The 27,969-nt window shown below is 42.8% G+C and overlaps 1 protein-coding gene across 1 annotated transcript in view; it reads right to left on the bottom strand.

The window, feature by feature from the left end:
• Positions 1-1,855: 1,855 nt before the first annotated feature.
• LOC124263776 (Golgi-specific brefeldin A-resistance guanine nucleotide exchange factor 1-like) overlaps positions 1,856-27,969 on the bottom strand; it is a 42,281-nt gene continuing 16,167 nt past the window's right edge. Inside the window, exons 18-38 of the mRNA XM_046698481.1 lie at positions 27,515-27,638; positions 26,962-27,087; positions 26,342-26,424; positions 25,866-25,929; positions 25,374-25,546; positions 25,148-25,247; positions 24,612-24,788; positions 24,371-24,438; positions 24,021-24,213; positions 17,329-17,444; positions 16,101-16,492; positions 15,630-15,799; positions 14,019-14,253; positions 12,601-12,939; positions 11,842-11,972; positions 10,835-10,936; positions 10,223-10,336; positions 9,101-9,269; positions 8,135-8,302; positions 7,591-7,731; positions 1,856-5,040 (exon numbers count right to left, since the gene is read on the bottom strand). Coding sequence (XP_046554437.1) covers positions 4,952-5,040; positions 7,591-7,731; positions 8,135-8,302; positions 9,101-9,269; positions 10,223-10,336; positions 10,835-10,936; positions 11,842-11,972; positions 12,601-12,939; positions 14,019-14,253; positions 15,630-15,799; positions 16,101-16,492; positions 17,329-17,444; positions 24,021-24,213; positions 24,371-24,438; positions 24,612-24,788; positions 25,148-25,247; positions 25,374-25,546; positions 25,866-25,929; positions 26,342-26,424; positions 26,962-27,087; positions 27,515-27,638 — 3,274 coding nt within the window. The 3' untranslated portion in view covers positions 1,856-4,951. The remainder of the gene's footprint in view (positions 5,041-7,590; positions 7,732-8,134; positions 8,303-9,100; positions 9,270-10,222; positions 10,337-10,834; positions 10,937-11,841; positions 11,973-12,600; positions 12,940-14,018; positions 14,254-15,629; positions 15,800-16,100; positions 16,493-17,328; positions 17,445-24,020; positions 24,214-24,370; positions 24,439-24,611; positions 24,789-25,147; positions 25,248-25,373; positions 25,547-25,865; positions 25,930-26,341; positions 26,425-26,961; positions 27,088-27,514; positions 27,639-27,969) is intronic.

Genomic DNA, 27,969 nt, shown 5'->3' with positions numbered 1-27,969 from the left:
CAGTTAAATTAATCTACAAGTTAACACGCTCACCATGTTAAACTGTATACAACAGCAATAAATGTAGAATACTGGATTAAAATATGTTCTTTCTGTGATATAAGACACCACATCTGTACAATATCACAATTATTACTGTACATATTTCACAGGATTATATATTTAACAACGGATGTACTCACAAATGTACATAAGTAACAAGGAGATGCTATTGCACAGGGTGAGGTGCCACATTGTCTGCACAAGCTCCCCCCAACACAAACAGGTTTTGAAACTAATTAGGACTGCACATTAAGATCTTAAAAAACTTCTTTTCTAATGAAACAATTTAGTAGTGGACAGTAAGAAATGTAAGCATTTAAAATGATTTAAAAGAAACAGATTGCCATATTTGACATAAAGTATATTTTTTTAACTTTTGCTTGTTATCCCTGGCCAATTAAATAGTGAGAGAGTTAAGTTTATACTCCGTTTTGGACATTTCTCATGAAATAGGAAGCTGTTGAGTTGACTAACAGCCTCTTCTCTTTTGAGGATTTTAACTGAGGTTTAAGTGAGCATCTTCACTTGTCACTCACCTGGCTAGCTATTCTCGAAAGGTTCGTAGTCCTACAAACTTCTTAAGCCTATTCTTAACACATTGGCTATGATCAAAGTTAAGGATTCTCAGAGCTACGAACGTTTCGAGTATAAGGGCCCAGGTCAGCTTTCACACAACACTTCTAATAAATCTCATGAGGCTGATGTGGATAAAAAGACATACTTTGAAAGATGATCCTACTGATTAAAAGACATGTACAAATAAGCACTGTCGTCCTCAGAATAGCAAAAAAGATGCTCACAGCAGAAGTCATGGATATTATGGGATGACTGGTATGAAAGCCTCTAAATACTGATATTGGAGAATGTTTAATGCCAGATAGGCCACACAGTAATATTGAGGTTGTAATGTTTACTCATGAAATAACAAGGTATAAAGTGAAGAGTCAAACTGGCAGGTTAATGTATATTTGTAGACTGTAGATACATTCAGGAGTCATAACTTCCAATCATGTTAAGTGTTCCCTGGCAAATAAGGTTCTTTTTGTAACACTGACTGACTGAGTTTTGGTTTTACACCGCTTTTAGCAATATTCCAGCAACATCACGGCAGGGGACACCAGAAATGGGCTTCACACATTGTACCCATGTGGGGAATCGAACCCGGGTCTTCGGCGTGACGAGCCAACGCTTTAACCACTAGGCTACCCCACCGCCACTTCTTTTTGTAACAAAAAGATTAACGATATCTACATTTTGAAGATGAGACATTTTTCATAATTTCATCACTAAATGATCATGATGAATGAGGTGAATTATTACAACACCCAGTTGACGAAAACAACAAACTACTTGGCGACGCCTGAGAATTACCGGAGAAAAATAATAGTTCAAAGATTTGGGTGCTGTGGTACAAAATTATCATAGCGTTTAGGTGATCGTAACTCCCATACCTTAACAGACTTACGACTGGCACAGCACTAAGTTTGTTGTATACAATGGCACCCAGGTCTGTTAATAACTGGTTAAATAGCAAGAGTACAAATTAGTTCAACTCATCAAGCCAAAACATATCATTGAGATATTGATAAGTGGGATGACTTGGAACATCACAAACTTTCAGCCCAACATGACATGAGCTGTGATTAATGCTGACTGGAGAGACTAATCTTCAGAAATTTTGCAGATCTTGGGTTAGTGATGACAGGTTCTCTTCAACTTTCATATTTGATCAATAGTCTGGTGCACACTAATTGTTTAAAATTTAAACCCTAAGATGGATCTAGTGAGCTTGGTTACAGTTTTTCAGTTTATCTGGCCTGTCCGCTCAATGTGTCAGGTAACCTGGAAGTAACCAGCATTCATACGTGCTGACAGATCGTGGTTAACAATTTGCAAATCTGGCATGGAACCAGTGCATCCTGACATATCTAGGGGAGGCAACTATGCAGAGATGTGACTTGGACACCTGCATCCCTAAAGAGAAAATTAACAATGCATACACTAAAAAAGCTTTACTCAAACTACATGGAAATACCATAACCCAAGATCATATGGAAGTGTCTACATTATACAATGCCTGGGTATTGGCTAGCCACTGCGGTAATGCAGGCACAAACTAGTAACTGACAAGACAATCTACACATGAACCTGTACATTATGACTCGACCTTTAACATGTTTGTGACACTGCAATATATATTATAGGAAGAATCAAAAGTCTGATTCTTAAAATTGAAATTCAAACATAGTTTGATTTGGCAACAATGAGGAATCTATCTACAAATGATTATTTTAAATAATGAGTGATATGTACAAAAAGAGGCAGCCTCCAGTACAGAATGTGTACGTTTCGTACTACTCTGAAGTTTACTCAATAAAATAAAATACAATGCAACCTACTGCACATGCGTTAGTGGCAAAATCTGGGATTGCTTGTCATGAACATAACTGGGTAGTATACCAAAGGACTAGTTTATGTGAAGAGATATGAAATTGTACTTGAACATTACCAATTTTTGCAGATATGACTTAGTTCACAACCGGAAAGTAATCAAATATCCGTTGTTACTCATTTCATTCATTTTAGTTTGAACAAATTGTAAAACACATGATGTTTTGCTGAAAAAATTTTTTAAATAGGTTCACTGTATTGGGGAATAATAACTTGCATCTTGAATACGTCACAAACAGTCGTATTTCTTCATCAGAATCAAGTGTTGATGAGAATCTTAATTTGTTTCTAATTATTTCCACAAATACTCTTGGCAGAGGTTGCTAACAAATTATCATAGATGAAATATTACAAATAATAAATTACAGTTATTTTTGACACAATAGAGTTAGGTTGACTAGAATCTAACACTTGTTTTGCAAGCTGTTGTAAGGTAGGTATTAAGAAAAAATCCCAAGTTTAGATCTTGCAATAATCCCAAATTTAGCATGCTTAGATGCAGTTTGAAAACGTTCCCAAACAAATATGTGTGTGGTTACAGTGTGAATGGCTGCTTTGTGATAAACAAATTCGAACATCAATCACAGAACATTACTACTGCATGGACACAAAACTCCCAGCCAAATGGACCATTAATATATATCATTAAGTAGTCCCAAGTGCCAGGAAGCTCACCCAACACAAACATGGAATTGTTTGTGATACATTAAAACACTCATGCCATTTCATTCCCAATGTAAACTACTCACAAGATGTAAAGAACATCAGCATTTCTTAACCTTTTTCGAGTAGTATATATGTTGTGTACACTGTTCATGCAATATCGTCACAAAGTTGAGCATCTTCTGATAACATTACCTATGATTATTCTCATTCAGACATTTCTGTTTCCTGAAGCTTGAGACTTCTGAGAATGATCTTAAAACTTCAAATAGTGTTTAATTTAGTTTGTCAAATGGTGTTTATGATGTCTTTAAGAAACCAAATCTTGGTCTGAATTGTTACAAGAATGGTTCACTTAATCCAACATGTAGTTTGGGGGAAAAAAGTAACAGTCACATATGACTTGGAACAATAGCTTTAATAACCCTCAGCACAGATAATGAATCACAATCACAGACACAACCTTATGACTGATAAACTGTGACGTACATTGTCTAACTCAGTTTAAGCTATGCCGAAAAGGAAAACATAAACCGTTATTCAGAAGCGTAAGAGGCTATCACCATGCCAGCTTGAAAAGAGGATAGAGACATGGCAAATGATGATATACTCACAATCTGATGAAACTGACGAGAAATATATATGAAACACAAACCACATCCCTAAAAGCAATTGTGTTTGCAGTAATACAAAATGACTTTCACCAAAGCAGTCATTATTATAACACAATGTGTAAACTCAGGACAATTCTAATCCATCAGATTAAAGCAAACATATCTAAGGTCTGCCATGACAACTTCCACAGACCTTTTCCTTTTAAATTTATACACTTGTATGAGATAGATCATACAAAATGCGTGTGGTAAAATATATTAATCTGATTATTATACATTGCATATGTGAAGTAAATAAATAATCTAATGTTTGAGGTTGTGCATAAAAGTACTAAGTACTCCAAGAGTACCAACATTTTTATCTTTCCTGAAATACTTTCCATGCATAAGAGTCAAATTCTCGACTCTAATATCAAACAAGACTGGACATTACAAAAACCATAAAATCATTACAATTTCGTGTGTACATAATTACCCTTTAAATACAACTTCCAATATGAAATAAATGCAGTTTGTCCAATTGATCCCATAAAATGTTTTTTAAGAAAACAAAAAGCACATTTGCCATTTGTGTGACGGACATGATGGCTTATATGACATGACCTTAACCTTGTGAAAAGTAAAAAAATGTCAATATTGTTGCAAATACGAAGGTGTCACTTCTAACAAGCATCAAACATATGGTCTTGTTTTGGCTGTCAAATCGGACCACTGGGGCTTAACTTTTGATTACATTATACTGCCTGTGCTAATCTTATGTAATCCACGTGAATAACAAATACTAGTAGTTGGGAATGGACAATGGTTCTTGTTTGGCTACCATTAGCCTGTCAACAGTAAGGGGAACACTGTTCACAAGAATGATAGAAGACTTGTTCAACAAGGTCAAGTCTCCTGTTTTTAATCGTGTAGTGGAGATGAAGATGGAGAGTACCTTCCTGTCTCCACGAACATCACCATGAACTGGCGTTACACCTCAACAACCGTCTCCTCGCATCATGAAATAAAACCCACGGACTTTGCAGACACCAGACAGCTTATCTGCAGAATCATTTAACGTCTGTGTATAACATGCAGGATTCTAAAAGGCAGGATTCCTATTACTGGAGCAGGTGTTTGCTTCAAGTCATCCTAATGAGAGTGATGTTGATCTTCTGTTGGTACAGGACAATGAAGTGTGGTTATATTGTATGAATGACAGGGGACTGTCTGGACGAGGTCCCCAACATCATTGGCTGTCGCTGACCAGGTGACGAGGACTCTCCGCTATCTGAAAGTAATAGTGGCATGTGCCAGTGAGTAAGGTTAAATGCTACTTTTAGAAATATGCAAGCAATATCGTGGTGTGGACACCAGAAATGGGCTTTACACACTGAACCCATGTGGGGAATTGAACCCAGGTCTACCCCACTGCCCCTGAAGAAATAGTGAGAACCTTCATGATACTTGATATCAACCTTTACCTTTGTTCCTATTAATAATTTAACCAGACATGTTATCGAATTTAAACATTCGTTTTTAAAATGATCCTTTTAAGATCACAAGCTGACCATGCAAGTTTTCCATTATTTACAATATCAACAAGATTTGAATAACATTTAAGACAATAAAAACTCTTATCACGGATGTAGGTAAATCTTCAGTTACAAATGCTTGTTTGCCACTAATGTATATCATCAAAGGCTAGTTTAAACAGTGATACTAAAAAATTTCATTTACAACAACCTACAGAAATTAGACTGTACAAAAATGTCATAAATATAATGTTCATGCAGACATGCCCTGTAAATAATTACAATAATGTACATAATCAACAGCTAAAAGCAAGCACATTTTAATAATGCTGTTAATAAGTTGTTAATAAAGTAAACTGAGAGAAGTATCTATATTTTAAAGCTATGGGTGCGTGTTAATTTTGTTAGAATACAATAGGTATTTTGATATTGTTTGATGATATAGTGTCCATTTTACTTTGGGACCTTCCAGTAAAATTGATCTAAGTCATCTATAACTGTTTCAGATCATAGGAATTTTCTTGGAATCTCCCAGGACAAGCAACTATTGTCAAATTCCAAACTACTCAGTTCAAACAATATCCCCGAGTTATGAAAATAGCCTGTTATTTAATCAGAGTAACAACCATAAAGCAAATGTTGAAAAAATGTTTTGAGTGATAAATTCACGGCACATTCTAGGTAGCACCTCTTTAAATCCTGCTGGGTAAATCCTGAGAGAATACTGACTCATTTTTAATCTATTTTCTCACCCCTCCTCCCCTCGTCCACCAGTTCTTGTTCATGTACACATATGACCTGCTCTACTAATATTTTTATATGGCAATTCATCATTCTCTGATATATACCTCATATAGAGATATATACTTGTAATGATACAGGTAATGTTTTGTTTCTAATGCCCTGTACTCAGCAGAGGTTCTAATTTTGAAAGATAAATAAACCCTGCAACAGCTGTGCTAAATGTGGTTACCCCTGCCCATACTGAGAACGTTCTTTACATCTTCATCTATCCCACTACAATGACTAAGTTAGCGGATGACAATTTTTGCTGTAGCTAACAACATACATGGTGGCTCAGAATGTATGCATTTGTCACCTACACTACTCAAAGAGAAAACACAATTTTCTTCTCGGCTTTGATCCACAAAGTGAGTGAGTTTAGTTTTACGCCACTCTTAACAATATTCCAGCAATATCACAGCGGGGAACACCAGAAATGGGCTTCACACATTGTACCCATGTGGGGAATGGAACCTGGGTCTTCGGCGTGGCGAGCGAAGGCTGTAACCACTAGGCTGCTACCCCACCGCCCAGACCGGCATAGAATGAAAGCTTCATGCGTGAGTGAGTGAGTGAGTGAGTTTAGTTTTACGCCACACTCAGCAATATTCCAGCTATATGGCGGCGGTCTGTAAATAGTCGAGTCTGGACCAGACAATCCAGTGGTCAACAGCATGAGCATCTATCAGTGCCTTGTCATAACTGCTTAATATAATTTATTTAGTAATAGAGATTGATTTATATTTCAAGAAATTGGTAGTGTTGTAGATGCTATTACTGTCAACTGACAGTATCATGAAGCTTTTACCCGTGAAGGGCCTGGGTTAGAATATTGATGTTCAGTAACCCATGCTTGTCGTAAGAGGCAACTAACGGGGTCGGGTGGTCAGGCACGCTGACTTGGTTGACACACGTCATCGGTTCCTAATTGCGCATGTTATTAACACAGATTCAAAGCATGCATAATATGTACAAATAAAAATCAACACAATCTACGTTTGGGATTAGTTGACAACTAAGTTATTCAAGGTTCATGCAACATCCACATACACTGGAGAACTTCAATGTTAGAACTGCAAGAAATCAGGAAAATGTTAAGTAACATTCAATTTCCTGCAGTTAAACTTTGGGCTATCATGCAGTTACAAAATGCTTAGCACTGTGAACCTACTGAAACACAATTTTGAAACAAACTGTTTTGTCATGTTGACTGTTCCGATTCCTCTGTTTGGGAAAGTTGACTTCACTTTAAATGATTTCAAGGACAACTCGTGAGCTGATAAGGGACCCGTTATTTCAGATCTTTTGTTGTAATATTTTTATGACTCAAGGCCGAAAGTGGAAGGTGTATATGGTCCAGGTGCATTAGACGATGCAGGTAGAGATGGGAGATAACACCAGGCCTTGTACTTACTTGTGGAGTTATGTAAGGAACAGTAGTGCTCTGCATGATGGCTGGGTTTAAAAGAAGAGGAATATGGGCGGGGGGCTGGCGCTGGCCCCACTTAGGACTGCCGAGCTACCTGGAGGACTAGGCTGGGAGGACGAAAGGGAGGTAACTGTTGGCAAGGGTGGTTGGAGGATGTAGGAGGTGCCGGCAGGAGACGGGTCTGGATTCGACATCAGCGGGCTGCTGGGACGAGGAGGAGATGGCACAGTGTATTCTGAAACAAGGTGGTTTGGAATGATTATTTGTTTGGAAGTTGACAAACCTAATAATTAGTTTCAAGAGAAGTGTGTCCGACTTGACCAAAAGATCATGTCACATGATTTTATCTAGTAATCTACAATTCACATATTCAGGGATAGATCATAAATGTAAATGCATGACATTATCAATAAAATAAGTTTGGGTCAAAGTTTAGTTGATGTTCATAGCTGCCAATCATATGGACAAGAATGAAAAATTGATATAAGACTTTTCAAAATATCTCAAGTTGGACCGATGAAAATACTTGGTAATTACCTCTATACTTTAAGATTGTCATTTTATTTTCATTATTCACCCCCAGTTATTTTTTGTATAATGCATTTTTTTGTAATGATGTATTGCAGTGTGCAGCTCACCTGGTCGTGTGTCCTTGATGACAGTGATACCCTCCAGTGGGGGACAGTCTTCTGCTGGTTGAGGGGCAGCCTGGGCAGCAGGTGCTTGTGATGTAGGCAGACTCTCAACATACTCAGCCTGAGAAGCTGCAGGTGGACTTGTTGCAGTTCGGTCTATATGTCTGTGTTCTGTAATTTTCAAAAATCAGAACCTGTACTTCATTGTTTAACTCATTAAAGAAAGATAAATGATGTACTGAACTTCAGAGGGAATTATGCTGAATACTGCATTGAACAGCGTTTTAAATAAAACACAGTGCTATGAAAGCAACATGATCATGATGATGTGTTAATACATGCATTGAGCTATAGATGATATGATATGAAAGAATAAGAGACTTTAAACTGAAAGAAGATATGTATGTTTTAGAGATAAGAGAACACCATTTTTAAAATAAACCTGAAAATCATCTAAAAAGATTTTCAAAGTAGCGTATTTTACAAATATTTGAGCCTGGTCTTTGAACTGAGCTGATTTTCTAAAGAGATGACGGTTAACATAGTGCAAACATTGTGAAAAATGACTAAACAATTTGATGACAGTTACTAATGAATGAATAAGTGTGTATACTTTTAGCAATATTCCAGCATCATGACTGTGGAGGACATCAGAAAAGGGCTGCTTGGTAAACATGAGATGAATTTAACCCAGGTCTTTATTGTCATGAGTGAGTGCATTAAGCACAAGGCTACCCAACTGCCCCAAATTGAACAAGGCATTTGTCATTTGCACGTGACCAGAAACACAGTCATACCTTAGTTTTAGTATTAACTTAACGTCACACTATTCAGTCATGTTTGCATGTTGTGTCATCAACAATGGCATCTCTGTGAAGGTAAATACTTTGCCACAACATTCTGACATGTCTTAAAAAGCATATCACACTATATCAAGAGGTGACAAAGAAATTCTCATCAAAGTAATACCAGGTTCAAATGGCTTGAAGAGCTCTTCTTTGAGATGAGGTAAGAAGGTGTCTATTTTGTCCCAGGTGAGTTTCCAGAACTGTGACTCTCGTCCATCTCCGGTCTGGAAGATTCCAGCTGTATCCATCACCAGCAGCATGTTCTTCAGGGACTCCGGAATAGCTTCCGACTGGACAACAGACACAACAATGAAGGGATGCCATTTCTCAGATGACCACTCACCAAACATTCTTAAAGGAATAGTTCATCTCATCATTCAAGGTTACAGGCTGAATTTTGGAAAGTATCATTTAAAGGTATTTCTGCTTTAAAAAAAATACATTTAATATTAAACTATGGAAACTTATCTCAACAGCTCAAAATAAAATTCATGAATTGATGTGTACATAACAATCAGACAAAAACTATGGACCTAGAAAAAGGACCTGCCTTTCATTCTGAACTTAAACACTGTTTGGTGCCAGTACAAAGATGTCATTTTTTAAGTAAAATTGATATTTTACACTTATCCTGACTCATGATCTTTTGCTTAGCTCCTTCTTCTATGCGAATGTTATTGGAACACTTGAATCCCTTGTAGTTCCCTAAAGCGGAAGTAAAAGTTCACTCACCCACGATGCACGTAATTTGGATAAAAGGATCTAAATGTAAAGGATATAATGCTGTATACGGGACTCCAGTGCTCGCCCAACCCTCCGCTTGGGAGATGAAGGAGAGAGTGGTAAGTATGGCTGGTCAAATGACTGTGCGCGTGGGAAAAGGGAGGTAACTCGTGGGTTAGTGAACTCTTATGTCCACTTTAGGGAACTATAAGGGATTCAAGTGTTCCACTAACATTCGCATAGAAGGAGATAAGCAAAAGATCATGAGTCAGGATAAGGAAAAATAATGCATTAATGTTACACAACATCAAAGATATCAGTTGTTATTTGAGTTAAACTGATACTTAAGGTTGAGGAAGGAACCTGGGTTATTTTTCAGGACATATATGCTTTGAGAGGGAAGATTGTTTCAAGACACAAAAGGGTCAGATATGCAGGTTCTAAGAGCACACCAATGACTGTAAAAGATTTCTGGAGTACATTAATGTTTCTTTTCGCGTTATCTATGAGGGTAACCTACCAGCAAGTCACTACGATCAGCTTTCATGTACTTCTCCATGAAGTCAAGTATAGTCAGCCATAGCCGCTGAAACGTTGTCAGCGACAGCAGTGGTGTCAGATGTTGCAGGAACACCTGGAGTCAGAACAGTCATACAATGTTTTCCAGATTTCTTCAAATGTGGGCATATGGCCTACTTTACAAATAAGGACATACTGTATGTTTTAAGAATAATGGATCATTATTTAATGCCAAGCAAACATACTCAAGTTGAACTTCAAATGGAAAAAAATTACATGTCATACTGAAATGTAATCAAAAACATAGAGTAACGTTTTCAAGAATGGTACAGCTACTCATGATTCAGGTATTCCATATTTTGACATTATTCATAAAAGCAGAGACTAGATATATACTGTAGCTGTGTATGTTGCCTGGCAAATGGGGTTAAGTAGAATTTCTTGGTAGAGGGCAACTCTGTTTGACAGTAGTTTTAAGACTAATAAATGAATCCTATTTAAAGTTTAACAGGGGCAACTTAATGTAAAGATTAAGTTGAAAACAGACATCACTGTGAAATCAATGAAAGAAATCATTGGAATCTTATGAATATGTCCCTAGAGTGGTTGTCACCTTGCAAAGCAGAGTTGATGCTCTCATGCGTGTCTCCTCCATACCAGCAGGGTCCTGAGGGTTGATGTTCTCCAGCAGCTTCGTCAGCAGTGGGAACAACACCTGCATCAGAGCGGAGAGTCACCATCAAGTTGCATGACAAGCTCCTCTAATTACCAATCTGAACATTCTTGATGAGTGTGTTCAGCAGAACAGTTTACATGTATAACACCTTGTACAGGCTTTTAGGGAAGTTTTAACATCACTGCTAGGATCTGCATGTGGTTACATGCAATTATTGTTAAATGAGTGACCCATGAAGATCCGGATAAGAATTGGTCTTCAGTAACCCATGTTTGTCGTAAGAGGCAACTAATGGGATCAGGTGGTCAGGTTCGCTGACTTGGTTGACACATGTCATTGTATCCCAATTACGAAGATCGATGCTCATGCTGTTGATCACTGGATTGTCTGGTCGAGACTCGATTATTTACAGACCTCCGCCATATAGCTGGAATACTGCTGAGTGCTGCATTAAACAACAACCAGACAACCAACAAATGAACGGCACTACTATTCACATTATATTCTCATATTTCTGAAAGATAACACATGCTTAAATTACAGTTTAATCCGCAGAATTCAACCCCAGACATTTGAAGAGATGCCAACCCAGACATTTGAAGAGATGCCAACCCCAAATTAACAATGTCATGAATATCTGAGGAAATCAGTGTCTAAAGTTAGTTACCATTTTAAGCATGACAGGCCATGTGGACTGTATGGTTTGGCCAGATCCTTCAGATTACTGATAATAATAGGATAATAGTGATTGTTATTTGTCCACAAACTGGTTTTATAAATGACAATGCCTGTAGTCAAGTGACAATCTTGATGTATTTTGAACATCATTCGTAATATATTTGCAGTTGCTGGAAATTTGTTCAAAACATAATGATGGTTAGCATTATTACACAAGTGTTGATGTATTTGACGATCAAATCTTGAGCTGAATTAAAACAGTTTACCTTATTGAAGCAGGCCTCCCACTCTACAGCTGACAGAGTCTGCAGGTCGTGTACGAGCAGCGCCCTCTGAAGGTAGGTCAGAGCCTGGCTTCGCACCCCCCGTCGGCCATCACAGCACAACCGAGCAATACCTGTATTGAAGCATCCTTCTTTAAGAGTGAGCGAGTGAGTTAAAACGTCTTCGTCACAAGGGCAATATTGCAGCCATATCGTGACGAGAAATTGAATATAAATACTAAATATAGTATAAATATGAAGTCTGTCATCCATGGACAGTATAATAACTAGATTATCACAGATACAATTTAAAACTAGTTGATAGCAGTTAAAAGAAAACATTACTAATCAACAAGATGATATAAACATGGGCTCTAAATCGCTAGTGACTAAAGGTAGACCACCATCTGAGGGTGAGTGGGTTGATGTGAGTATTCACATCAAAGGCTAGTAAGTTCTGAGAACCGGAGCCAGAAAGCAGTCAGTTAACAATTGTTTTGTGTTAGAAACAAATTGAGTTCCTGCATCTTTGGGGGTGGTGGGGTTGCTCAGTGGTTAAAGCATTTGCTAATGACTCCTGCATCTTTGGGGGTGGTGGGGTTGCTCAGTGGTTAAAGCATTTGCTAATCACTCCTGCATCTTTAGGATACCTCACGGCACCTTGACATGTTTCATTTTTGAATTAGGAATATGACAATATTCAAGACTTTCAAGATTATGATTTGACTGTTATTCCTTGTCAATGATGAAATTACACCTCACCTTGCAGGAGGGGACACCAACACTTGCCCCATAGTGTGCTGGTCCCTGCATCAATCTTCACAGATTCTTCCTCTTTTTCTTCCTCCTCCGCCCAGGAGCTGAAGATGGTAGCTGCCCGTGTGTGTAACGTGTGCATGAGATCCAGCAGCTGTATCGACAGTGAGTGCAGGCCAGCGGTCATTCCATCACCATCACCCTCATCATCGGAGTTAGTCATGTGAGATAACTCGCTCGGAGACGACTGGGACTTCTTCATCAACTTGATGCTGTTTCTCTTTGATCGGGGAATCCTATGTGATCTTCTTTCTTTGTTTTGAGGTAATGAAGACTTCAGATGACCTAACAAGGCAATCAGTTATATGTCAGTGTATTGTAAATATATATACTGTCATTGTCTGTGTGGTAAGTTACGTGATGATGTGAATGATGAAGAAAAAGCTGTAAGTAATACAAGTCAAATATGTTATGTACTAGTGAAGTCCATTGATGTGGGTCAACTCACAGAAAATAAGTGTTTGCCACTGATATGGCAATGTCCCCTGCCGCTAAAGAATGGAATAACTATATTTACTACTTTTTATATTTTGGTCACATACAAGATGCCTGAAATGACTGGTGTCTGCATAATCAATGTTTAGAGATATCTCAGCTTAAATAGGTTAGAAAAGCGGTCAAAGTGTCGTGGGTGACCAATGGGGCTGTCAACATAATTGAAAACATTGGGTGCAATGTTTAGAGATATCTCGCGGTGTCTTAAATAGGTTATTTGAAGACATTGGGTACAACAGCGGTAACAAGAGTTTGAAAAGTGTTCAAAGTGTCGTGGTGACCTTGAAGATAAGGTCAAGGTCACCCAAATAAACTGGTGTCTGTGTAATCCCCCAATGTAGGCTGTCACCAAATTTGAAGACATTGGGTACAACAGTTCATGAGATATCGCCTTAACAAGAATCGGGATGTACGTACGGATGCATCTGGGATGGACATGACTTGAGACGGACGGACAGCGCCGCTGAATATACATAGTCCCCTGTTGTGCGTTATGGCAGGGGACAAAAGATCACATCTATTGTGAATCAGGATCGGATAGCCAGACCTATAACATTGCAGATATTGGCATTGCCCATGTAACATCTTTGCCCAACTGTAACATCTTTGGCCAAATGTAACATCTTTGCCCAACTGTAACATCTTTGCCCAAATGTAACATCTTTTCCCAACTGTAACATCTTTGCCCAACTGTAACATCTTTGCATTTTGCAACCAGGCACCGGTCAATGATAAGAACTTCAACAGATAAGAAAGCCTGAATATTCCAAGTGAGTGAAGCTACCAAACTACAATGTCACCATTTTATTACAGGATGCTGCGTAGAAGTGGTTCTCAACACCTGATAGCAATGACTGTTGATGACTTACCTCCGTTAACACTTGCTTCCACAAACGTCCGGATGGCATGAACACAGCTTTCGAAGTTATGAGGGGTAACATGAGCAGCATCTCGTACAAGGAATGAGAGTGTTTCCGACGACTTGAGAAGGGCTTTGCTATCACAGTAATGGAGTTCTTCATTCAAGTCGATGCTGAACTGGTTGATTGGGTTGGACTTCTTGCGTTGTGGAGGTTGAGGGTTGCTGGACTCCTCTTTGTTCACCTGCACCATCAATGAGATGGAGTGATGTGGCAGTGACTTGGGGATATTACATGCCTTCACACTGAAGTCGATCTACAGTATTCTCTCTCATACTGAACAAAGCTTAGCTAATGATTATCTATAAACATGATGTTCTTACTTATCACTCGTCCCCCCAAGCCTCACATTCTTTAATGACTTTACATCAATGTCTGATTGACATATATTGCATCCTATAGGATGCTGGCATGTGTCAAAAATGTCCAGGCAACTGACAAGCAGTATCATGATAGTTCATAGTACTGCAATTGAAAATCTACAAAATTTAGCCATGTCTTCACTATTTTAAGGTCATTTAACCCATGATGATCCAGGTAAGAACTGGTCTTCGGCAATCCGCACGCTTGTCGTAAGAGGCGGCTAATGGGATTGGGTGGTCAGGCTTGATGACTTCGCTGACACATGTCATCGTATTCCAGTTGCGTAGATCGATGTTCATGATGTTGATCACTGGAGTGTCTGGTCCCGACTCAATTATATACAGACTGCCGCCTTAGAGCTCGAATACTGCTGAGTGGGGCGTTAAACAACAAACCAACCATTCATCATTCATCAGATCACAAGTTTCCCATCAGCATTCATCCGTGAATCAAAAAGTACCGAAAAGAAGATCTGGATTAAAATTGGCCTTCAGTAACCCATGCTTGGTGTAACAGGTGACTAACATGGTCAGGCTCTCAGAGTAGGTATGTCACATATATTGAGTAGACTTGAGAGCTCATGCCATCTATTACTAGACATCTATTATTTAGATTGCCATCATACAGCTGGAATATTGCTGGATGCAATAAGAAGAACAAACAAATACAGTCAACTCTCGTTAATCCGACACTTGTGGTTGCAGAGAAATATGTCGGATTAACGAAAATGTCGGATTAATGAAAATGTCGGATTAATGTATTTGTGTGAAAATATCAATGTTTACTAAATGTCATGATCATCATACTGTTGCATGCATATCAGAAATGGTTGATCTTCACCGTATGTAAAAATATTCACAGTGTGATATTCACCGACGTCAGTGTCAAGCAGCCAGTAAGGCACACGCTATTTACTACTCGCGTGTGATTGTTTGTATACGGTCGGATTATCCGACCGGCTGTGTTGATTGTCGGATTAACGAATGTTTTTACAATGTATTTACAATAATCAGTTGCTAGATTGGTGTGTCGGAGTCGGAATGCGAGAATGTCGGATTAACGAGAGTAATTATCACTGTTTTAAATGGTTCCCTAATTTTTTGTCGGATTAACGTGATTGTCGGATTAATGAGTGTCGGATTAACGAGAGCTGACTGTATTACAAAATAAGAGACAGGACCCTCCTGCAGGACCTACCAGCAGCCAGCTGCCATTGTCTGGTATTGGCCTGAGCTGTAGTTCTGCCTGCCCCCGTTGATGGTGATGCTTACTCTGACTCTCATACAGCTCACTGTCAGACGTGTACCCCCGGTCACTCAGCTCCGATATGCAGCTTTCACTGACTATTTCACTGTCACTCTGGGCACCTGTTGGTCAAACATTTCAAGTCAGTTTCATGGATTCTGAAACTTGGGTGGGTCAAGCTACCTTATTTTAACAAGAAAAACAAATGACTCTACACTGGCATAATTGTTTACATGTTTCGCTTCAGCTAGTCTGCAGAAGAAAGAAACACTCTCATCCAAGTGATAGAGGCCCAGCACTAAGGTTCTTTGATGAATTTCGCTCTTAATTTCGACCACTGCTGTCCATTATTGTAGTATAATATAAGACAATCACATGTTGATAAATAGTTGACAACTGCACAGTGTATGACTACATACTAACCTGCATCGTGAATGGCCTCGCCTACATCTACACCAGAACACACCTGCATGACAGGTGGAGGATTAGCTCCCGCCCCGACTATCTCCAGCAACATGAACAGAGTATACCAGTCCTGGCTGGAGTGAATGTTTGCTGCGTTAGTCCTCAACAATTCATGAAGTCCGAACGCCACCTGGCGACTTATACTGTGTATCACATTTGGTTTCATCATCATTAATATCCTGAGCGATGTGAGCACCTGAGAAGCAATTTCTTCTCTCCGTAATAATCTCACAGCCAATCGCAGCAGTCCAACTACAGCACGTTCGTTTAAGAAGGTGTGTTCATTAGCATTGACAACCACATTGTAGAGAAAGTCCCTCACAGCCTGCCAGATTGGGTTCACACGATCTCTGCAAACCAAGAAAGAAAGCAATAATGAATTACAACCAAGAAGTAAGAGTTACCTCCCTGTAGTACGATCAAGCATCTCTTCACACAAAAATAACCTGTTCTTCAGCATGACACAAAACAAGTATACATCTGTTCTACAGCATATGAGACAAGTAATTTTTCTGCAGCTTATCACACAAGTATCTACTGTTTAGTGTACGAGTCAAGACAAGTACCTGTTCTGCAGCATATCAGACAAGTGTATATTGTGCAGTAACTATCTGTTATGTAGCACTTCAGATAATTGCTTGATCTCAGAGACCGCCTCCGTGGTGTAGTGGTAAGAGCGTTCACTCGGAGAGCGGAAGGTCGTGGGTTCGATCCCCGACCGCATCACACCAAAAGACGTTAAAATATGGTACTTGTTGGTCCCTGCCTGGCGTTCAGCATTAATGGGTACAACAAGGACTGGTCGGCTCGGAGTCAGTATAATGTGTCTGAGTGGGGTATTCATGCTTCACTGCGGCATGGTATCTCAGTGGGCTAGCACTATAAAACCAGCTTAAGTCTGGGCTAGTACAAGCAGCCGCACATACACATACACATGCATGCACGTCGTCATATGAGCGAAATATTCTCAAGCACGACGTTAAACCCAATTTCACCTCACTTGATCTCAGACATGTATCTATTGTGCAGCGTATCACTGCAGACATGTATCTGTTCTGCAGCATATGAGAGAAGTACCTGTTCTGCAGCATATCAGACCAGTAACTGTTCTGCAGCATGACACATAAGGCAAGTAGTACCTGTTCTCTATACAAGTACTTCTGCAATATATCAGTCAAGTACATACCTGTTCTGTAGCACCACCTTAATGAGCAGCTCCAGGAAAAACACTGCTGCATCTTCATCATACTGGAGCCCCATTGTGGAGCCATCCTCAGAGCCCTGACATGCCACGATCAGTGCCTGAATCACACATAAATGTATAGTGTTGAGGATAATCATATTGTCGGTATTACTTGTAACATCAATGTAAATCTATATGTGCAGAGATCACTGAAAGAATGAATGGGTTTTCACAAAATTTATGGACCAAACACTACATCAAAGAAAGGGAAACAGATGAAACTACAATTTAACCAAACCTGAAGAGGTTTTCAATTCTTTGAAGAGAGTCGTCCTTGGGGTACATATTATGCATTTTCCGGCTGAAAAATGTCCTGTGACAGTTGTATCAATGTTTTTTGAATAAAAAGATTGAACAATAAATAAACTCTTTTATTTATTATACGGCCCCTACCTCACGGAGTTACCTCCCGTTGCGCATGCGCACCAACTGGGTAGGCTCCTAGACCCGTGATCATCATTCCTTCTGCTGAATAAATCAGTGAACAGAATTGCGGGAGGTATGGAGGTCTACCTCTCAAGGATCTACTCTCTTCAAAGAATTGAAAACCCTTCAGGTTTGGTTAATTCTTTTCAGAGAGATCGCCATTGGGGTACATATTATGCATAAACACAGACTCCCAAAGACCGGAGGCCAGGGAGGAGGGAATTCTGTCCAAGCACACACAAATATAGCGAATGTATCATGGAAAAAAATTGAACAGACGCCATAACACTCACCTGTCACTTGACCCAGTTTCGCTTCCGCGAGAGGCATGCTGGGAGGGGAACTGACAGGGAGGAATGTGCTCAAAGACGACCTCCATTTAGCATAGTGAGACAACGCACGTGGTGCGAATGTCAACAAAGCCCCACCCACCATGTGTCTATTAGTGAGCACCGTGAGGGGAATGTAAATACCGCTCACAATCGACAAATAACTCCTGAGAGAATCGAAGGGGTACATGTAGTTAGCTCACAGTAGCAGATATGTCAATAATACACAATTATTGTACAGCAGCCGCCAAAACAAACCAATAAACCAAGACTCACTCGGTCAGGGATGGCAGGACACTGTCCACTGGAGAGAACAGAACGGCCAAAGCTCGCATCGACGACACGGGAATGCGATCGAGCTGATAGTGCCGTGATAAACGCAGCTTGGCCGGCTCCAAATAGCCGCAGAGCAGATCTCTTCAATGGGGAGTGCCGATGCAAAAGCTTTTGATGCGCTACTGCCCTGACCGAGTGAGCCTTCAACCCCTCAGGGGAGGCTTGCCCTTAGCCTGATAAGCCGCACAAATACACGAAACTAGCCAGCGAGACAAAGTCTGCTTGCTCGCTGGCACACCAGCCTTCCCGCCACCAGAACAACAGAACAGCTGGGTACCCGCACGGATTCCCCGCGCTCGCTTTGATATAGACTTTGAGCGTCTTACGGACATCCAACGGGTGAGTGCTCAGAGGAGTGGTCCCCGATGTGGAAGGCTGGGTAAGAGTAGGAAGTTCGATAGGAGCTGTCACATGGAAAGCGTGATCGATCTTCTTCGGTCGGTAAGTATCTGGGAGGCTAATACTGACACGATCCGTGAAACACAGTCAGCTCGGTCGGACGACATAGCATGTAAATCGCCGAATTCTACGCCCAGATGTTACCGCCACCAGAAAACAGCTTTCCAAGTTAACAACTGAATGGAAATAGCCGATAGGTGTGAGAAAGTTGGACCGACAGCCAATCTAGCACAATTGACAAATCCCAAGGTGGACTGGTTCGCCTGAGCGCAGGTTGAATCCGCTCCGCCAGCAAGAAAGCGCCAGACGAGAGGGTGCTGCCCCAGAAGAGCACCATCGACAGGGGTGTGAAAAGTGGAAATAGCGTGGAGTAGCCATTTAATGGTCGGCCGCCAGGCCTTCTTCCAAACGAGCTTGCAAAACTCCAATACCGGACTAAACTGCAGAAAAGGGATCTGCAATGCCCCTATCTGAACACCAGCGCACATAGCGGGACCACCTATCCTCGTACTGAACGCTTGTCTAATCCCCACCGGCCAGAATTGTGTCTGCAACTGCTGCAGGAATTCTGCGGCCTCGAGGTTAGACCTGACAGAGGCCAAGCCACCCACTGAATCCTTGGATTTGGGTGGGCGCCCGCTCTGAGTGAGAATGTCCGGGTCAGAAAGGTAATAGAACAGGAGGCTGAGCCAGAAACCTGAGAATTACCGAAACCAGCTCTGTGACGGCCAAAGCGGTGCCAGTAGCACAAGTAGCCGAGCTGGCTGGGTGGACAGCTGTGAAAGGACACGGGAATGAGTGGTAACGGGGAACGCCCAGAGCACTTTGCCCGCCCAATCCAGCAGGAAGGCGCCGGCAGCCAACGCCTCTGGGTCCGTATCCGAGCAGAACACGGGTGTCTGATGCCCCGCCGACGCAAACAGATCCACCTGGGAACGCACCCGCACAACTGGGAGATTACTCTGAAAATCTGCCTGTCGAAAGCATCCACTGCGCAAGGGCCAGGATCCGGGCGAGAGCGCGATCTGCTCGCGACGCTCTCCAGCCCCGGGAGATAAACAGGGAGTACCTGACAGTCGCACTGATCGCACCAGAGGAGAAAGTCCCACGCCTCCCGGAGGAGCTGGGGACACCGCGGCCTCCCTGCTTCAGGATGTACGACATGGTCAGCCTGGTTGTCCAACTGAAGACGGACTACCTGGCCACGGACATGCTCTCTGAAGCCGCCGAATACCAACCGCGACAGCTCTCAGTTCCAACACGCTGATGTGAAGGTGGGCTTCGCTTCGACCAGAGTCCGGACGCCGACAGACTGCCCAGAACACCCCCAGCCCGTGAGGGACGATCGGGTCTGAACTGTGAGAGCTGGCGCGGGATTTCCAAGGGATCCCCTGGTGAGATTCCCGACATTTGTCCACCACTGAAGGTGAGGTGTCAACCACTGGGACTGTGAGACTGCGCGCCCAGATCCTCCGGTGAGTCCACAGCCGAGCCAAAGCTTGCTGTATAGGACGATCCTCAAACCGCGCTCGCCACACTACAGAGATCGCCGCCGCCATATGGCCCAGTAGACGGAGCCAAGTCCGCGCTGGTGCCTGGGGCTGGGAGAGGAACGAAGATACCATCTCCCGAACTCTGGTGATCCGGTCGGGCGACAAGGAAACGAGATCCTTGTTTGTTTGAATCGCCTCCAAGAAAACCAAGTCCTGGGTGGGTACCAGGTCGGATTTCTTGAGGTTGATGATCCACCCCAGTCGAAGTTAGAATGTCTATCACTGTGTGAGTAGCATCTAGACTCGCTGGCTGTGTTAGTGCTCCGAGCAACCAGTCGCCGAGGTAAGGGTGACAACGCCTTCCTTGCGAAACGAAGCTAGGGTAGCTGGGACTAACATGAGCTTGGTGAACACCCTTGGGGCAGTCGATATGCCGTCAAGGGGAGCACCCTGAATTGGTAACACATCCCGCCAGAAGAGAACCGGAAGGTACTGCTTGAACGATGGATGTATGGGCACATGCAGATACGCGATCCTTTTAGGTCGATTGACGGAGCCAATCGCCGGGCTGAACAGATGAGATCACCGAGCGCAGTGTCTCCATCTTGAAGGATGGTACTTCTAGCATGCGATTCAACCCCTTGAGGTTGAGAATGGGACGGAACCCGCCGTCTTTCTTCGGGACGAGGAAGTACGTGGAGTAAAATCCCGCCTGTTCCTCTCCCGGTGGAATGCAAGGCTTGTCCAGATTGCCGGACTTGTCCAGCAGAGCCTGAACTTGACCGCGCGGATGCGTCCGTGCCGGTGAAGTCGGGCGGACCTCGCTTCCACAGTGGTAAATGGCCTATGCTGACCGTGGCCAGCACCCAAGCATTGTTGGTAGCCTTCTCCCATTCCGGCAGGAATAGAGAGAGGCGGCCTCCCACTGGGATATGGGGTAGGAGCGCGTGCGTTGTCCCGAAAGTAGCGGAGCTGACTGGGTGTGACACACGGCTTGAGCGGCAGCCTGATGGGTTAACGGGAGGTCGGGGCAGACCTCCCGCGCCCGCGAAAAGGCTGGGAGCTAGTCGAGGACTGCTCCTTGCCCCTACCCTTGGCGGACCTGCTCCTCCGCCGCCTACCCCTACCAAGCGCCAAAGCCAGCCGGCAGACTCGGGTGTAGGCTGCACCCCGGGCGGAGGAAGGTGGAACGGGAGCTGGGGCGACACACCCGCTGGTGCTCCAACAAGGCCTTAGAGTCCTTGAAGGAGGTAGCTGCAGCGCAGCCTCCCCGAATGACCTGCTGGGCCCCTGGAAAGAGGGTTGCCCCAGACGGAAAGGGAGGGCCAGCAAGGTCTGCCGCGCCGCTGCCGAGCACCGAGTGACGCCGACAGCCACAGCCTGCGCATCCCCATGACTGGCGCGACATCACCGCCGACGCAGCAGACCGCAAAAGAGTCGCTGCAGGTGTGCCTGAACTTCCGAGCTGACGGAGCAGCACGGCGCGCGCGTAAACGCCGCCAGCATGCCCTCTGCCTCCAGGGCCGACCTCTGAATCGAGGAGAGGTAGGCCTCATGGACCACCACCCTGACCTGCTGCATCGCTGCCCGTAGACCTCCTCGAGGTCCGCACGCGCGTGCCTCAGGGGCGCCCGCGAGGGCAAACGGTGGAATGAGGCGCCTTGCCGAAAGCAGCCGGAGCTGCTCCGAGGAAGCCGAGCCTCCCCAGGGCTTACGGAAGTGAACACGCACTCGCCAACGATGGGAACCACGAACAGGGAGTCCTCCCCAAGTTGGTATCTCCGCATTTCAACCGCAAGTCGAACCGGCACGGGTACCAGACAAGAGGGGATCAACCACGCCCTGGACCAACGAAGGCAGAATGCGGAGCTGCGCTCTGCGCAGGGCTGCCGAGGGGCAAACGCCCGCCTGGCAAGCGGAACTCAGCCGAAGTCCGAAGCTGCCAACAGGCACCGCTGCTGGGGTAGGCCCTCGCAATTCTTTTGCCGGACCTCCCGCAGAGCCGGGCAAAACGGAAACCACCGCCATGCTCCTCTACCTCCCCAAGCTCCATTGACTCGGGCGCCCGAGCCCGAAGTCTGAGGCTGGGTCTCCTCTGAAAGAGGACCCTAACCCCGACCCGTGGTATGCCTAGCACTAGGGAAGCACAGAGAGGGAAGAGCAGACAGAGTGCTCCACGCCGGGCGCCTGGAAGCTGCACACGACCTCGTCCCGAGACGCTGGAGGCAGACCAGGCAGAACTGGTGCCTCCGCCTCATGGGGCGGGAGGCGAGGGATCGGAATACCAGGAATACTCAACGGTCCCTGCGCCAACTCCGAGGGGACTGGGAGCACTCTCCTCCGGGCAGCCGAGGGCGCCCGGACCCGAAGCCAGAGGCAACGGGTCTACAGACGCCTCAAGGCTGAGGGATCGAGCCGAGCCCGGCGATCCCACCCCCTGACTCTCCGCCCCCCGTCCGGAGTGAGCGAGGAACTCCTGGCGGAGACCTCCAACAGACTCACGAACGAGGGACTTCACAGAGTCCATATGCTGCTGAAACAATTTGTCCATTAGTGACATGTCAAATCCACCACTTGTACTAGCGGGAGAGGGGGTTTGGCTTCGGGATTTTTTTCCCTTACGTGACTGTTTCTTAGACTTAGACGGGGACCTGCGCCAGTTCCCCACCCGCCACGCGATCTCTCTGTAAAACAGCGTGTCCGCCGCCCTCCTCTTTTGGGCCCGGGGAAAACCCAAGACATATCGGACATGCTTCCGCCATGGCCAGTCTTTTCTAGACAGGCGACGATTGGTCATGCCTGTCGGCCCGTGGAATGCTCTGTCCACAGACCTAACAGGATGAAAAGGCCTGAAAGCAAACACGCAAGCATGTAGCTAACGGCGGACCAGCAGCATATATACACGTAGAAAACATTGAAAAATACGTGAAGGCTACCACGGAAAGTAATAGTTGGTTCAATACGCAATATTACGACCACATGGCACGCTAAACTTCCCGCCATGGCAGAGCAACACGCGGCGTAAAACCACGGAAAGTTCGCGTAATATAATTAATACAAAGTCACAATTATGAAACAACCAACTGTAAAGCTTTACTGTTCCTTTTCATAGGCAAATAAAGACCATACATACAGGTGGTGTCTCAGACATAGTCGCTTTCTCAGAAAGCTCAGCTCTATCAACACTGTAACGGCTCATGTAACGCCTGTTCATGGCAGTGACAGCAGAAGGAATGATGATACAGGTCTAGGAGCCTACCCAGTTGGTGCGCATGCGTAACGGGAGGTAACTCCGTGAGGTAGGGGCCGTATAATAAATAAAAGAGTTTATTTATTGTTCAATCTTTTTATTCAAAAAACATTGATACAACTGTCACAGGACATTTTTCAGCCGGAAAATGCATAATATGTACCCCAAGGACGATCTCTCTGAAAAAGAATTATCTTTATAACAAAGTAACTTCAAAGAGCTGTTCTTTGCCTTCCTATCAAACCATATATCCTACAGTTGCTACATACAAGTTGAACTAGTGAAGATCATTTCAGAACTGGTCCTGATCAAACGATGCTTTTTGGAAGAGGTGACTGATGGGATAGGCATATCAGTCTTGCTGACTTGCTTGATGCAATTTGAGCAATATCCCACACTCACCTTAACCAGTTCCTGAAGTGAATCTTCTCTGAGGAACTTGCTGTCAATGATGAGCTGGTCAAGGTGACAGTCACGGATGCAGCTCTGAGCCTGTTTGATGGACTCCTGGTCTTCTAGTGATGGTCCCTTTTGATTGGACGACTCCGATAGGGAGAAGTAGGAGTAGAAGCTGCTCAGCACTCCCGAATCAGATCTGAAGTTGGGAGACACCAGTGAGAGACAATTTGCTACCAGTCGTGATGAATGTTAATGTTTATGTTTGTAACCAATAAACAATTCTTAATTTTGAATTTCTCTAAATATTAACGATTAAATTACATTTTAAACAATAATAAAACATATTTTAGTACCTTTGGTTTGCTGTATTGTCTTCTCTTACAATGGAAATTTTCCCACTTGCATCTGCAAAGTCTTCAACCTTCAAGACAAAACAAATACACTCAAATCAATACATCACTAATCAACTCTGTTCAATTTTACATAAAAGTCAGTGCATGCCCAATACAAATGTTCAAACTGGAGGCATATTTACTGCTATTGCTCCACTTCAATGATTGAATGAGCAATATCTTGATGATTACTGTGACTGACCTCTATCATGGCTTTTGGCAGGAGTTTGGCTCTGAACAGTTGCAGCATACAGTCCAGGATGTTCTTCCAGCCTTCTCTCAGTATATCCCCATGTCTGTGTGCCAACCCGAATACAGTGCGGCCAGCTAGCTGAGCCTTGAAGTTGACGCCAAATGTAACTGGAATGTTTTCGGGGGCCTGGTAAATACAATGAAGAATTAGTCAAATGTGTAGTTGTCTTACCATCATAACTCAAAATACATGATGTGATAACTATGAATATCAACTATGAAGCATGTGCGTTCAAAATTTGTACAATCAATCACACGGAACTTGCAGAGATTCCATATAGAACCATTTTAGTCACCTCTGACAAATATCACTGGGATACTTATAGCTTTGGAAAATATACTACTAAAAATATGTAGAGGACCATCTGACATCTTAAGCCCACAGTTACTCTGTCGCACCAAAATGAAAAACATCTGGGTGGTCTTTTCTTTTCTTCAGTAGAATCTACATGCCATATGAAAATAGCGATAAGGTCAAGGACGTACGTCAATCGAGCTGAGTAGTGTAGTGAATTTACACAGGGATATCACAAGGTTGTCGAACACATCACTCATGCCGTAGTGAGCGGAGATCATTGCACATTTCCTGAAACAGAGGTACAACAACATTTAAATCACATTTAAAAATATTTTGCTATAGCTTTTTCTATGTTAAAGACAACTGCATTGTAATGATTAGAAAACAGGAAAATCATGAGAAAATTCAACTGACCTGAAACCTGATATTGCTTTCTGTATGATAGACTCGTCAGTGCTCTTGTCAAAGACAAATGACAGAGCAGCAACTGTGGGCCCCCAAATGAGAGAAAACAACTCGTGGTCGAATGCTCCTGTTGGGGAATGGCGGAATACCCCTTCTTTGGTTGAACCTCGACGCAGCAGAACCTGAAAGAGACATGCACCATAAGGTTGGGAAAGGTTTAGTAGTGTTCATCAAAGGGGGGTCATTCTTAACTGTCAATATTTGTTCAGTGATGCCATGCCCCCCCACTCACACTTATATATACAATACCAACACACATTAGGAAATATTTGTTTAGGATGGTCGAAAGAGTTATCTCCCTCCATCAATTCTGGTGTCAGAATATGGAAATATTTTAAAAAAACAAAAGCGAGGGGATTATTTCTCTTTAGCCATAGTGACATCTTCGACCATGAACAAATATATGAATAGTGGCTCAGATATATAGCACAAAGCTCTCACCTTCCACATGTAATTCTCCTTGACTAGACCTGTGTGTTCTGCAGGCATTACAATCTCATCAGACCTGAAACATGATTGTCACTGCATATCACATTCTCAGAACAAAGTAATAGATTTATAATCAAGCAAGAGCACTGAGTGAGTGAGTGAGTGAGTGAGCATGGTTTTACGCCGCTTTTAGCAATATTCCAGCAATATCGCGGCGGAGGGACACCAGAAATGGGCTTCACACATTGTACCCATGTGGGGAATTGAACCCGGGTCTTCGACGTGGTGAGCGAACGCTTTAACCACTAGGCTACCCCACCACCCCCAAAAGAGAACTGTATGACAACTATTTCACGCAACAGATACCGCGTTACAACAGCGTCATTTCTTTTGAATAATTGGAACCACATGCTTTCATGCTTCCGTGATGACAATAACATAGGCAGACTAGTACTATATTTCAAGACACATGGGTTTGGTTCACTTACTTGATGGCTGCATATATTTCACACAGCATATCAGACTCAAAATCTTGACCGCCATTTGTTTTGGACACATTCCTCTTAAATTGCTGAAATGATAGAAAAATACTTGACATCAAACGTCACTATTTCCGCACTATTATACAGTGTAAGCCCAAGTTACAGGACCCAGTAGTCTTTGACTATTTTAAATTAACAACTAAAATTCAAATGCTGAAGCATTTGAGGGCTTTAATTCTATTATTTTGTCCTGATAAAACAGGCCGAGTTGCCAAGTCTGAACTTCTACGGAAGACGATCCGAACTCACAACCAGGATTTATGGATAAGCAGATTAGGGCATTATTTTTTTCTTATGATCCAAACTCACAACCAGGATTTATGGATATGCAGATTAAGGCATCATTTTTTTCTTATGATCCAAACTCACAACCAGGATTTATGGATACGCAGATTAAGGCATCATTTTTTTCTTATGATCCAAACTCACAACCAGGATTTATGGATACGCAGATTAAGGCATCATTTTTTTCTTATGTGTTTCATGTATTCCAATTTCAGCTACCTACATACACACATACATACAATTACTGTTACATAGAAGTTCAGCTTGCTACATATACATACCTCCACTGTCATGGGTATGTTCTGCTTCTTGACATTATGGTTGTGCTGGTCCACATTCAGCATTATCACAGCATAGGCCAGTGTAAAGGCTGCATCGTTGTTGACAAACGGCTCTCCATTGGTTTTCTAAAAGTGAACAAAGCAATTCTTACATTTCAGGCTTAGGAATATATCTTAATACATTTTGGTAGTAATGAAACACAGGGGTGTAACAGCACCCATGTTAAGGTAGTTTCACCCCACTGAAGAACATAAACCTAAATTAATGTCCTTCAATTCAGGGCCAAGGGGCACAACTCTGCCCTGACCGGGCCACCAGTGGCCAATCAACCTGTTTGAAAGAGAACTTGGTATCTGTTGTTTCATTCTTCGGGTATTCAAAACAGGCAATCATCCCAGTTACTTCACTGACTCTATGACATCATTTCCAGTATGCTATTTAACCAAGGAAGAGGTTGACATGCTGGGATTTGACACTGTGTCACTTTGGTGATGTTTCTGTTTATAGATTCATGTTTGTAGGTTCATGTAGTTAGGTTCTGTCTCAACTCACATGCCAGTGGTCTGCAAAGTGCTCCATCAAGTAGGAGATGACTGGGGCTTCACCAGGGAGGCGGAATGCTTCCAGGTACATCCTCAGTGCCTCATCTATTCGGATATCTTCAAAGTTGAAGGATCTGAAACATGATTGTCACTGTTGTCAAGGGCAGACAACTCCATTTTCTACACCTTCATTGATACTGGTATGAAACCTAGACAACCACAATAGTTCATTACTGCCAAATAGTAAGCATGTTTAGCATGTTAAGATGTGTTGTCTCACTTCATGGAAAATCAAAACATAGTCAAATCCTTGGATCAGGTTTACAAGATTCATAAAAATAACCTTGGAAATCAGTGATCTTTTTTCAGTGTAAGGGATTATTTGGACATTAATTTTCAAATCATCTTCCAATGTCAAATGTTGACAAATATCAGTAGAAGCATCTATGCACCTCTGTGTATTAA

This window comes from Haliotis rubra, unplaced genomic scaffold, assembly GCF_003918875.1.
Source record: "Haliotis rubra isolate DU_JTF1 unplaced genomic scaffold, ASM391887v1 Scf9, whole genome shotgun sequence".
Lineage (NCBI taxonomy): Eukaryota > Metazoa > Mollusca > Gastropoda > Lepetellida > Haliotidae > Haliotis > Haliotis rubra.
The sequence above is the reverse complement of the archived record's forward strand: the minus strand, read 5'-3'. Positions and strand labels throughout refer to the sequence as shown.